Genomic DNA, 14,212 nt, shown 5'->3' on the forward strand with positions numbered 1-14,212 from the left:
ATTTATGGTTGTTTCGGGGAGGAGACGCATGTGCGCACAATCCTCCGCTAACTGGGATTTATAAAGTGAATTTTGCGCAGGTTCTGGTGTACGCACGGTTTTATAAGTCTGAATATTTTTTTACGTACGACATTTTTGGCTTTCGGGCGCACGTACACTTTTAGTAAGGATCCTACGCACAGTTTTATGAATGAGACCTCAGAACTGAATGTGGACGTGGGGCTGTTCAAAGCTCGTCGGCTCGTCGGTTAAAAGCATTTTGTAATTGGCAATGCGAGTTGCTTGTTATTTTTATGTTTTAGTCTAATAGTTAAGTGTATCTGTTGCAGATTTTGAGTTCTTTGCACGCACATGTTTAATGTGTGACACGATGCATTACATGTGAAACGATGCATGTTAAATTATGTTAAGGTTATAAATGTTACAGCCACTGTAATTTCTTGAACAATAACATGTGGACATCAAAACATGCATACTCATTTGGGTTTAAACTTTTATTTTGAAGTCGCGATGAATAAACAGTTTGCATAAATAGAAACATATTGATGTATTCTCCTGTGTTGGCATAGGTTTATAGATTACTTACATTACAAATCTGGTGAAATTGCGCACATTGCATTCCCATATGAACGTCATAAGCAACCCAAACTCAAAGCATATGCAGAGATGGCATTTGTTAAACGAGCTGAGACGCGCATCGAAGAACCGTCTACTCCGAGTCACAGCACAAAATAATTGAAAATATTCTCATAAGATGTCTGGCCACTTTTTCATTTCATCCCCCCATCGCGGGTGTGATAAATATTAACCATCACGGTGTTTAATAGTGTTTTGTGCGTGCTCCCATAAAATGGCTTCTTTCCTACCGGCTAGTCAAACGGAAGTCTAACACATTAAAAGGAAGTATGTCATTTACTTCCGCATTGCAAAATAAGGTGGATAGGGTTAGGGTAGGATTAGGCATAATTTACTGTTATTACTATGGTAAGTACAGTGGGTACGGAAAGTATTCAGACCTCCTTAAATTTTTCACTCTTTGTTATATTGCAGCCATTTGCTAAAATCATTTAAGTTCATTTTTTTCCTCATTATTGTACACACAGCACCCCATATTGACAGAAAAACACAGAATTGTTGACATTTTGCACATATATTAAAAAAGAAAAACTGAAATATCACATGGTCCTAAGTATTCAGACCCTTTGCTCAGTATATAGTAGAAGCACACTTTTGATCTAATACAGCCATGAGTCTTTTTGGGAAAGAATGAAGTTTTTCACATCTAGATTTGGGTGTCCTCTGCCATTCCTCCTTGCAGATCCTCTCCAGTTCTGTCAGGTTGGATGGTAAAGGTTGGTGGACAGCCATTTTCAGGTCTCTCCAGAGATGCTCAATTGGGTTTAAGTAAGGGCTCTGGCTGGGCCATTCAAGAACAGCCACGGAGTTGTGAAGCCACTCCTTCGTTATTTTAGCGGTGTGCTTAGGGTCATTGTCTTGTTGGAAGGTGAACCTTCGGCCCAGTCTGAGGTCCAGAGCACTCTGGAGAAGGTTTTTATCCAGGATATCCCTGTACTTGGCCACATTCATCTTTCCCTCGATTGCAACCAGTCGTCCAGTCCCTGCAGCTGAAAAACACCCCCACAGCATGATGCTGCCACCACCATGCTTCACTGCTGAGACTGTATTGGACAGGTGATGAGCAGTGCCTGGTTTTCTCCACACATACCGCTTAGAAATAAGGCCAAAAAGTTCTATCTTGGTCTCATCAGACCAGAAAATCTTATTTATCACCATCTTGGAGTCCTTCAGGTGTTTTTTAGCAAACTCCATGCGGGCTTTCATGTGTCTTGGACTGAGGAGAGGCTTCCGTCGGGCTACTCTGCCATAAAGCCCCGACAGTGATGGTTGACTTACTACAACTTTCTCCCGTCTCCTGACTGCATCTCTGGAGCTCAGCCACAGTGATCTTTGGGTTCTTCTTTACCTCTCTCACCAAGGCTCTTCTCCCCGATAGCTCAGTTTGGCCGGACGGCCAGCTCTAGGAAGGGTTCTGGTCGTCCCAAACGTCTTCCATTTAAGGATTATGGAGGCCACTGTGCTCTTAGGAACCTTAAGTGCAGCAGAATTTTTTTTGTAAGGTTGGCCAGATCTGTGCCTTGCCACAATTCTGTCTCTGAGCTCTTCAGGCAGTTCCTTTGACCTCATGATTCTCATTTGCTCTGACATGCACTGTGAGCTGTAAGGTCTTATATAGACATGTGTGTGGCTTTCCTAATCAAGTCCAATCAATATAATCAAACACAGCTGGACTCAAATGAAGGTGTAGGACCATCTCAAGGATGATCAGAAGAAATGGACAGCACCTGAGTTAAATATATGAGTGTCACAGCAAAGGGTCTGAATACTTGGGACCATGTGATATTTCAGTTTTTCTTTTTTAATAAATGTGAAAAAATGCCAACAATTCTGTGTTTTTCTGTCAATATGTGGTGCTTTGTGTACAACAATGAGGAAAACAAAATGAACTTAAATGATTTTAGCAAATGGCTGCAATATAACAAAGAGTGAAAAATGTAAGGGGGTCTGAATACTTTCCGTACCCACTGTACATGTAACAAATGTAAAAAGGACACTGGAAAATAAAGTGTTACTGTAAAACCTTAAAATTGTAACGTTCCGGGGAGGATAAGCAACACGCATGAACTAGACTTTAATGATGAACACAAAAGTAACACAACACATTACATAAGACAATAACCGATAGAGGACAAAACTGAACAGGGAGTATATATGTAGGGAATAACAAGGAACTAAATACGACCCAGCTGATAATTATAAGTAACCATAGGGACACAATCAGAAACCAAGGGAATTGAAACTTAATAGTGCAAGGAAACAGGAACTAAGGGAAACAAAACAGGATATCAAAATTAGAGTCCATATAACTAAACATAATCATGACAAAAATAAAGTGTATAAACTTCTTCTCTATTAGAAAAACAAAGTGATTTACAGCAAAGTGATGCAGGCAGAGAGTTTCTCAAGGTGTCCATCAGTTGAAACTATGAAAGCATTCATATCGAAGTGCCCTTTGAAGTGGTTTGGGATCAGCAACGATTATTCTCCCTTTGTAGTCTCCTACGTTGGTTGGCATCATGCATGCCATTTGGATAGTAGTTTTATTGTCTGGGTTGAGCCTGTTTTTGGTAACTATTCTTTTTTGTCCCTTTCAATGCTATTTTTGTCCTTGTTTGCAAGATTGAGTTTGATTGAGTATGTCATTAGTGTATATTATCAGCCCAGGATTATGTTCCTACATGACTTAATCTTATCAGAGACCATAAATGTGCCTCAACTGACATTAATTTTGACAGAAATATGCGACTTGCCCTTTAACAATGAGCGATGTTTAGGGTTGATAGCCATGCCAAGGACGTAGTGCTATACTCTTAAAAACAGTGTTCTGCCTGCAGAGGACGTTTTATCCAACCTTTTGTGCAAAATATTACCTTCACATATGCATATCAAGATCACTTTTTGGCCTAAAACGAAGTGGTGGAACAGAATCCCATGGAGGCTCCTGTTTGGCACAAATAGATATGTAATTTTCTTTATGAATAATTTATAGAATAGTTCTGAAGCATCTTGATGAATTTCAGGGTTAGATGTAATCCCGTAAGATTTATTATTATAGTTGTACGTTATCTCTTAGTATGACTTTATAAAATGTATTAAGCCTTCTAAAGGAAAGTGGAATTACATTTGGAAAATAAATTTGCCTCTCCAAGCAGTGAAAACTAAATCGATGCTTCACCATATGGACCAACTAAACTAAATTAGCAAAAGTAACATTCTTAACTAGTAATTGCCCATTCATCATAGTTTATTTTAATTTTCACTTGTTTATGTCTTTTAGTTTTGCTTTGTTTTGTTAGTTTTGTTTATGTCTCAAATATTGTTTATGCTTGTTAGTCTTGGCAAATAGAGCTTATGGGAAATAAAGGTTATCCAGCAGTCCTGTAGCCAGTAATTTATGCATCATCTCTTCTGCATCTTGTCACAGAGACTGTGTTTGTTTTGATAGGTAAATCGGGACTAGTTTTTGGTTTTATTATGTTTACTGGAGTTTGGCTGCTGAGTGGGGGAGACAATGTTAATTCTGTGCTTAAAATGCCACACACATTAAAAAAAAAAACCTTGAAGAGTTTATCAAGGCCTGCAGTGGTCTAAAGTATAGTATTCCATCTCTTGAATACCAAATGAAAAATGAATTGTTTCTCTCTCTCTCTCTCTCTCTCTCTCTCTCTCTCTCTCTCTCTCTCTCTCTCTCTCTCTCTCTCTCTCTCTCTCTCTCTCTCTCTCTCCCCCTTCTCTCTCTTTCTCATTTGTCTATCAGCATTGTATAGGCAGTGTGCATTGAATGTTGCAGTAATTACAGTAACACGTGACATTTCTTCCAAACAAAATTAAATGAGTATGTAAATGAATAAATTTGATTCAAATAGGGTTCCAGGCTTGACACGTGTGCATATTTTTATAGCCCATTATTCATTTTCTTAGTAAAATGTATGTGTTTGTGTATCCATCCCTAATTGAGGATCTCACAATGCAAACCATTTGTTTCTGTCTTCCAGCAATGTTGGGTAGATTAGATTTAGATTGGGTAGATTTAGGTAATTTAATCCTGTTACTTTAATCTCCCATGAAATCCTGCACAAGATTTCAGTAATGTTTTGATTTTTTTTTTTAATTGCAAAGAGGAACATATTCCCTAAACCGCATCAAGTCTAAAAACAAAATCATTTTTAAGTGCATTAATTAACACTGCTTTTATTACATATTAATAAACTACAATAAACTAACCAACACTGTATCCAAGGTAGGAACTGAGAAATTTAGAACAAATATGCATATGTCTTTAATCAGCTGGACTATTTTTATGATAAAAGCTCTGGTCTGTGTGGCGAGAAGGATGAGGCCGAGGGCCGTGAGAGAACGGCACGAGGCCGGTGGCGTGATTTGATAATGAGCATAAAGGAGGAGCGACGACAGTGAAGATCAAGAGAGGAACAGGCCTGGACTTATGTTGTGTTTTATGTTTTATTATATGTGACAGCAGTCGCCCATGAGGGGCTTATTTTATTATTAAATTGTGTGTTGAACGTTGGCCGGTGTCCGCTTGCTTTTTCCCACAACATCTTACTGAGTTACTGTCTGCTTTGTAACACACTTACTTAGTCATTGCTATTTGCATTTGATGTCTTTCTCTCTCTTTGTTATGACCTTGTTTTCAGTCTGGTTTAGCATATCCAGATCGAGTGGTGCTGAACTCTGCATGAGGCTTTAGATCAAAAGTGCTAATGCATGAAGCCTAGTCATAAAACAAAACAATGAAGTGATAGCATAAACATTACACATAAACTATGCTATTCACTTATCAACATGTTTTATTGTAACTGTCAAAAAATGTGTATGTGTATAATATCCTTCTGAATTTTTCAAGGGAGGCTTTAATGTTGATATTTTTAGCATAATATTTTATTAGGTGCACGCTAAGTAACCTTATATTTTACATGATAACCTATTGCTTAATATACTGTATATTGCTGCACAAGACCTCCTATTGTAGATGAAAATATGATGTTGAATAGCAGTGTATATTAATTCATCTGTTATACATCAAATCACACTCCTGTGTGTTTTACCATGTGCGCATATATTATTTGTTATTCTGCCCAGACTGGCACATTAAATCTTGGCACAGTCCAGATGCTCCAGAACGGTTTGATGACTACTAACTATAATGTGACAGTGTGTTCCTGCTCCCACCAACCCAATCAATATGTGTACATCAGTGCGAGTTGTGAGTCCAGCAGCAGGTTGAGACAGAATCGGTTTAGAAGAACAAGTGAGAGTCTATGGCTGCACTGAAATGTTCCTCAATCTCCCCAAAATGATTTTGTGCTGGTTGTGTTCCAGGCGTGCAACTGAATAAAAGCTGAGAGCCTTGAATTTGATGCAGGCTGACTGGTAACTATTGCAGAGATTCCAAAAGGGATTTAATGTGGCAACTTGGATTAAGTTTAGAATTATTATTATTATTTTAATTCTATTTCAGTTCAAGGTTTTAAGCTGAATTGAGATAGCAAACAGGATGCACATTTTTAATTCACATTGAATTTCAAAATATAGAAAGAAAAAAATTGCTTTGTGACACTTTTGCTAGTTTAACGACGTTCTAAAAAGGTTGTCCCTTTTCTCTTAATGAGTATGAGCAATAAACCAATCAGAGTCTTATCTCCCATTCCCTTTATAAGCCAATTCAGCTCGCGCCATGGCGGATTTGCTATTTACATGGCGGAATTTGCAAGCAGAAAAACTGCGCCCTTTAAATAACAAAACATAAATAAATAGCGCCATTGACTTTAAACCAGGTTTTTGTTGGTCAATGGCGCAGTCTATTTCAGTTGCCTTAAAATAGCAACGTGCCAACAATGCGCCTGAACACACCTCGTTTTCAGACCAGCACGCCCATGGGCGCACAAATAGGTGCAAATGAATTTGCTATTTTAGCAACGTAAAACTAGCTGAAACTAGCAAAAAACACTTGCTGTCGCGTCTGGCGCTGCATTGCGCCGGATGTATTATAGGGCCCTTAGTTTTTTCAGTTATTCATTAAACCTCTGATGCAGAAACACATCATCAGTGTTGTTTCATGGCGTCATTGAGTGTTTCGGGTCTTTCAACAGACATCCTCTTCAAGGTGACCTGACCGAGGTTGATCAAATCTCTGTCTGTGTCCAAGTGGCATTTTTTGCGGTCCCACACGTTACCCATTTCCAACCATAGCCATCTTGATGCCCACTCTGAAGCCTCCATGCTGTTGCTGATGGCTCTTCTCCGGCTTGCACCAGTTCCACCACTTGCACCGGCTTCCAAAAGACTTGCTGAGGGAATAACCTGCAAATCCTCTGCAACCCACCTCCACTGGCATGCACCTGGTTTTCCACCCAATACAGCGGCAGGCCTCCATGCAGCAGTCCCTCATACTTCTCCTTCTTTCTCTCCTGCGCCTCTTCCATTCTCTACTCCCAAGGCACAGTAAGCTCCAGTAGGATAAGCTGTTTCATAGACCAGACATCATCCTGGTCTGGGGGGTGTGTGTTGGAATTTTCAGCTGCCTATCCAGGTCCACTGTCATCAGCCTGTCTCGTGCTTTGTAGAGTAAGCCAACATGGTGTTTTTTTCCTCATGGGCTGCTCTCCCTCCTTCATGAATGCAATTCTCCTGTCTGTAGTGTTGGTGCATCTGCCTTCGTGAACCCCGTACTGATTGCCTCAGCTATGGTCTTGAGGACTTGATCGTGTCTTCAGCGATAACGGCAATCGCTCAGGGCCCAGGAGCAGATGCTCAAGATATGCTCGAGAGCCTGTCTTGGAACACAGGGGGCATATTATTAGTTTAGTTTGAATCTGGGTTAATTTGAAGTGCTCAATTTGTTTGCAAAACACTATGATACCGTTGAGTGTTAAAAACCTTCTTGACATCTAGCTTTTTTTTGTCAAGTCATCCTCATTTATATAGCGCTTTTAACTATGTAGATTGTTTCAAAGCAGCTTTACAGAGATAAACATATAATTTAAGGTAACAGAGATTGGTTTAGTTTTATAGTGGTTCTTGAAAAATGTTTTTCCAGCTAAACTTAGTTTTGATTGATTCACTTCCGTCTAAATGATAGTTTGTTATTAAATTAGGGGCAGCTAAGACGACACCGTTCTCTCTAAACAGACTTTAAACGCGAACCTGTGATAGACGCTGATGGCGACACATGCACATTAAGAATTTATTCTATAGTTATGTGTGTTTGAATATATGTGCTCAGGTTTGTAATTTCTTACAAACCATGCCTAAACAAACTACTTGTCTTGTCTATAAATTTTGATGCAGAATTTTATTTTATTTTATCACTTCGGGTAGGTACGCAAACCAAAAAAATCCACAACGCTTTATCTGTAGAGTGGTATAGGGATCCTCCATAGGGAGAGGCTAGTTGGCACTTCAGCACTGCACTTTTGCTACTTCAGGCTAGTTGGCACTTTTGTAAGGAACACTAGAATATTAATGTTTATTTATTAATGTTTAAGATAAAGTTTTGGCTGGAGCATTGCTGTCCTTCAGTTTTCTGTAATAATGAAGACTGGTGGGTTTAATCAGACTTCAGTGTTGTGTGATATGCTTCCTGATGCAAGCCAGCACTGAGTGTGCAACGTATGCAATCCCAGTGCTGGGACACACATGCACTTACTCTTATGACCAATTTTACAGCAACCAATCCAATCCTTAACCTGCATGTCTTTGGAATGTTGGGAAACCAGAGCACCTGGTGGAAACCCACGTGGATGCAGGGAGAACATGCAAACTCCACACAGAAAGGCCTCCTGACTCAGTTGGGACTCAAACCCGTGACCTTCTTGCTGTGAGGCAACAGTGCTCTCCCCTGAGCCACCATAGACAAGAGAGACAATAACTTTCAAAATAAAAGACACGAGGTGGGAATCAAAACAAAGATCAGGAAAACAAAATTGTTTGGGAATAGTGAAATTGTGTATATTGATAAGAGAGGGGTGCCGTGCACTGAACCCTGAGGTACCCCAATGGTTAGTTGACGTGATTTAGACAGTCCTACAAGAAACCTTGGCTATCTCATGAGGCACGACTCAATGTAGTTCTGGTCATCTTTCTACCCCACAGACCTGAAGTTGACTGTTCTTGAACATGACTGGCTTTTCTACAGTAAATAGGGGTCATGCTCTAATACCTACTGTTAAATGTAGTTAAATGTGTGAGTTTTTGGTTGTATGTTATGTATGTTTGTATTATGATTATTGTGTGTCTGAATGAGTTCATGAACATTAGTTATATTTATGTGCCAATGTTTGGCGGGGGACTTCAGTGAGTGTTATGGGGAAAGGTTCCACCCCGTGGCAATGGTTCGTCCCACTAGGTGTTTGGCGGGAAACTTAGGTATTTAATCCTTTGTCTGATCAGGATTAGGAGAGAGTGGCATCCTGTGTATACTATGCCAATAATTGAACATGTTTGAGGTGAGACATGCTGATAATTGTGTGGATGTGCCACTAGGCATTGTTTAGTGCCAGTTTTTGCTGCTCTCACAGCATTTTTTTTCTTTTTTTTTTATTATCAGTATACGTTGCATTAAGTTTTCTTTTTCTTTTTTCTTTTTTTTTGTACGTCATGTGGACTGCACCTTATGAGCTGTTGCTTCTCAAATACACCTACAACGGGCATATTGAAAACCTCTCCCTTGTACTGTGCCTCCCTAAACCTCTCCCAGGCCTCTCGACAATCCGCTACATGACACATGGTGTCACAATGTAGTGATACTTACTGTATACAGTATTTTATTTTACTTTAATTTACTTAATCATTATATTAGTCAATGCAGTATTGCTTTAGCCAATATCTTCTGTACTCCTTTATTTAAATACTTTAAAAGCATTATTAGTAATAAAAGTATTTATTTTATATTTAAGGCAAATTAAGCCCCTTTCTCACAGAGATTCCGTAAAATACATATGAAAATATAATGTGTCCGAAAATTTGTCCAGGGATCGTTTGATTTTGGTTCATTCACACTGCCAGTGATTTTCTGGAATTTGTGTGCTGTGGGTTCACACATCCCGTAAAGACATGTGACATCTGTGTGACGTGTAATGTCTCTGCAGCATCTTAAGTTTACTTATGATCTGCGATTTCTCTCAACGCATGTGCATATTCTTTTCTGATTCGATCATAAAGTAGCGCATCATATACCATTTCACTAAGATGGTGAAGTATCTCAGCTTCAGCTTCATCACCACGGCACAGCCCTTTGCAGGAATGATCCTGCCTTTTGTTTACAAAGGGCCCGTTCTGGGACTGGTCCACGCAATGTTCCTATAGGTCCCCATGCCGGGATCGATGCCGGACTCAATACCAGGACGTGTTTGTGTTCACACAGAAGGCACTCTGGAAATTTTATGGCAATCTTCCGGGGTCAACACGCTGTGTGAAAGGGGCTTTAGAAAATCTAAAAAATGCCAAAATTAACTTGTGCTAATCTTCTTTACTTTAATTTCCATACATTTCTTTGGTCTGATGATACTTATAATCTCATTTCCATTTTTGGAAGCCAAATGTCTATCATTTGACAAACACTAAGTGTGTCTGAAGGCTTACTGCTGTTTTCTTTTTTCACTGTCACAGTGATTCAGTGGTTGTCTTATCAGTTCTTTGTTCCCAATAGAATAATGTGAGTAATGTTACATTTAAGGAGGCGTAACTCAAATGACTTACTAATTGTTACTGATCTGCTGGTCAGCCATAAGCTATTGATCGGCCCCTGCCACCATTATCCTGTCTTGAGCAATACTAAATTGTTCTCAGATTTGCAGATCAGCCAAGCAGGGCAAACATGCTCTAATTTGTTAGGGCAATCTCATGGCACTCAGCGTCCCTTTGGTATTCTAGGTGGATAAATAGAAAGACCAGGGTGATAGATTTAATGCCATGGTGTTGATGATTAGTCATTACACTGCTGGTTAGGAGTAAATGTTTAAGGCTCCTGTCAAAAGGCTTGTTTGACTTCTTACAGCGCTGGGCGGACCGATCTAATGTCCTCTAATGTTCACAAATCTGAATTTTTATAACAGTAAAAGCTCTTTTCATGTGGTTGTGATTCTATATTGTGTCGTTTATCAAAATTAAACTGATAAAAAAAACGTAGACCCCACTACATTGGAATAATAAAAGTATTGGCTTATGTTGTACAAACACACGCAGTATTAAGCAGTACTTAAAGTATTGAATGAAAACGTCTCTGAAAAGTCTTTGAATTTGACAAATATTGCATTTATTTCACTTCAGCTGTGGTAAAGTATGCAAACTACGGGAAGCAGAAAGTGTCTGACTTCACGTCTCCATTTTCAGCTCTACACCGACTGCAAGCGGCAACTCTCACTGATCGGTTACATCCAGCCGCAGTCATATTTGAACACGCCTTTCGTATGCATTTCACACTCTGCATACTCTCATTTTTAGTATATTTAAGCAGACTAAGCAGATGTTATCTTTTACTGTGCTTCTCAAACGTTTCAGGCTAAGTACCACTGTAATCAAATCAGATCTAAAATGTAATTTGAACAAATCTGTAAATGTTTAATTTGCGAATGTTAATTGAATCTCATGCAGATTGATATTTCTATTTCTCACATGCTGTTTGCTTTACTGTCGTCCAGTATGCTGCTTCATAGATGGTCACCGCAGCACTCCATCATATAGTGTATATTGGTTGTGGTTTTGTTTGCATGTTTTCATGTCTTTTTCCCATTGTCATGTTCCTGGTTTTATCATGTATTTCCCTTGCTCCTTATGTGATCCTGTCATGTGCCTCTTTGTTACATGTGTCATGTTCTCATTGGTTGTTTGGTTCATGCGTTTCTCTGTTCTGTTTTGTTATTGGTTCATTGGTTGATTATTGGTGTGTCTTAAGTCATGTCATGTTCCCATTGTTCTTTTGTCTAGCTTTGTTCCCTGTTACTGCCGTTGGTGTGTTTAAGTTCATGTTTTGTTCATGTTTATCGTCAAGTCACGTCTTTGTTTATTTCTGTATTAGTTCACGTTTTTGTAAATACACTGCATACGGGTTCACATCAAACTTGCCTTCAGTGGAATCGTTTCGTGTTTTTTCCGGAAAGTTTTTTGTTCACACAATTCAGAAATGTACCATGGACCACCACGGTGGATCTTTCCACCATAACATGGATGCTCATCCAGTGGTATGCATGACAGTAACAAGAACCGAATATAGCAGCAACATTCACAATAATGCCACACTCGGCTGCACTTGAAAGCACACAGCATCACCTCAAAGTCATGTATCCACAGAGCCACTCAATAGATTTAGTTGTAAGACCGAGATTTAGATGAAAAATTCAATGGGAAGGTATATCTCATTATTGATGAAAAGGGCACAAATCCACAAATCCCGATCCACAAATACTTAACATGTACTTTACTCTTTTAAAAAAAAACCTTATAGTGGCATGGATATTTTTTTTTGTTGTGAGACCTTTTTGATATGTTAGTCAAACAATTTTCTAACAAAACATGAATCATTCGTGTGTGCATGTGTGTGTATATATATATATATATATATATATATATATATCAGCCTTTAAAATTTGACAAACATATTTCCTCTATCAACTTAATCTATTGTCTAAAATCAAAGGCTGTATATATAATTTTGTATATAATTATTTTGTATTATTTAGTAAAATAGACTATGAAAGCTTGCGATTCATGATTTAAATGAACCTCTAATGCTAATTAACCCCATTTCTCTTTTCTACTTTTAGCCGTTGAAGCTGCACTGTGAGGTTTGCAGTATAGTGTCCAGCTCTGGCCAGATGTTGGGTCGTGAGGCAGGGACTGAGATTGACCAGTCCTCCTGCATATGGAGGATGAACAACGCACCCAGCCGGGGCTTTGAGAGGGACGTGGGCCGGAGGACGGACCTGAGAGTTGTGTCTCACACTAGTGTTCCTCTGCTAATCCAGAAGCCCCAGTACTTCTTCGGCCAGGGCAACGAGACCGTCTATGTGGTCTGGGGACCCTTGCGCAACATGAGGCAGGATGGCAAGGGCATTGTGTACAACATGCTGCGGCAAGCGGTGGAAAACTACCCACAGACTCGCATCTACGTCACCACAGAAGAGCGCATGAATTACTGCGACACGGTTTTCAAAAAGGAGACAGGCAAAGACAGGTGAGAGCTTTGTAACCACCTCCTGTATTCGGCCACATGTTTGTGATGCACTGTGCGTATGGAGGAGATAATAAATCTGGCCCGGATTCTAAACATTAAGCATCTTTGGCCACGTTCACACAGCAGCAGAGTCCTGAATTTGAGTCCTTAATATGGTTACATTCACACACAGACCAGTTAACTATTTACAGGAGTGACAACCTCATTCTATAACCGAACTCACACACATACATTTTCAGGACTCACACCCGCATTCTCTGAAAACTCCAACTGTGTTAACAGAACTGGACTAGACAACTAGTTATCCGTCACGTCATACAGTGCGAGAGAGATGCTCTGTCTACCTTGTGTTGCTGGTTTTCATGTGTGGTTTTGCTTTTAGTATCTTATTGAAGGTTTTTGATCCAGTCTCCGTTCTCCACTGGAGCGTCTCTACGTAAGTTGCTGTGTGAATGGGACATTTCGAAACACACATGTGTAAGTAAATGCGGTTGTCAATCCCAAACACTGACAGCTTAGACGTAGTCTTAAAACCGTAAATCTTATTACGTAACTGTACATTAACCCAGGATAACTCGTATCTGTGGGTTGTGCATCATTCAGAACTAAATTGAAAATACCTTTTGAAATTGCAATTTTGTAAATTTTAATTGAGTTAACAAATAGGATGGGAAAATGTTATTTAAATTTAAGGAAGTGCAAATAAATTGGTGACAATTTACAAAAGGTTACATTTGTTTACGAATTTCTGTAATAAAAAATAATAATAAAAACTGCTTAATAATATTTGAAAAACTTTTGTCCACCAATTCAAAGTCATGTGGTAGAACTAACAGCAGAAACATGCAGAAAAACATAAAACAGTAAATAATATTAATCAATAAGTCTATTAATTTTTTTTTTGACAAGGTTGGTTCAGGGTGAATCATTTACCACCACCTACTGTCAGTTTTAGGTTTTTATTTAGAGTATTATTTATTTAGAGTATTTATTTATTTATTTAGAGTATTATTTAATTAATTTCCATATTAATAAAAAAAAATATTTAAGGTACAGTTCACCCAAAAATTTACAAAATTACAAAATTTACATTTACTCTCCCTCATGGCTGTTGAAGCCTAAATGTTTATGTGTAATAAATTCTATATTGAATCAAATCAAATATTTTTTTCTAAAGCTACTTTTTGTAATATCTATTTGATTCTTTTCTCATTCTTTTCTCATTCAACACAATAATGACTTTAAATGATCTTTTGGGGGTAATTTCTCAGCCAGACTTGATGTGTGATTAATTTGCGATTAATTAATTTGCGATTCATTCAATTATTTTAATCGCCACATCGTGTAATTAATTATATATTTTTTAAATTAACGATTGACAGC

General features: G+C 38.7%; 1 protein-coding gene across 1 annotated transcript in view; it reads left to right on the top strand.

Moving 5' to 3' along the window:
* Nucleotides 1-14,212, top strand: part of st6galnac3 (ST6 (alpha-N-acetyl-neuraminyl-2,3-beta-galactosyl-1,3)-N-acetylgalactosaminide alpha-2,6-sialyltransferase 3) — a 127,442-nt gene that overhangs the window by 81,000 nt on the left and 32,230 nt on the right. Inside the window, exon 3 of the mRNA XM_077200979.1 lies at nt 12,420-12,829. Within this exon, the coding sequence (XP_077057094.1) occupies nt 12,420-12,829 (410 nt within the window). The remainder of the gene's footprint in view (nt 1-12,419; nt 12,830-14,212) is intronic.

This window comes from Siphateles boraxobius, unplaced genomic scaffold (genome assembly GCF_051911475.1).
Source record: "Siphateles boraxobius isolate OS27281-9 unplaced genomic scaffold, OSU_SipBor_1 1, whole genome shotgun sequence".
Classification (NCBI taxonomy): domain Eukaryota; kingdom Metazoa; phylum Chordata; class Actinopteri; order Cypriniformes; family Leuciscidae; genus Siphateles; species Siphateles boraxobius.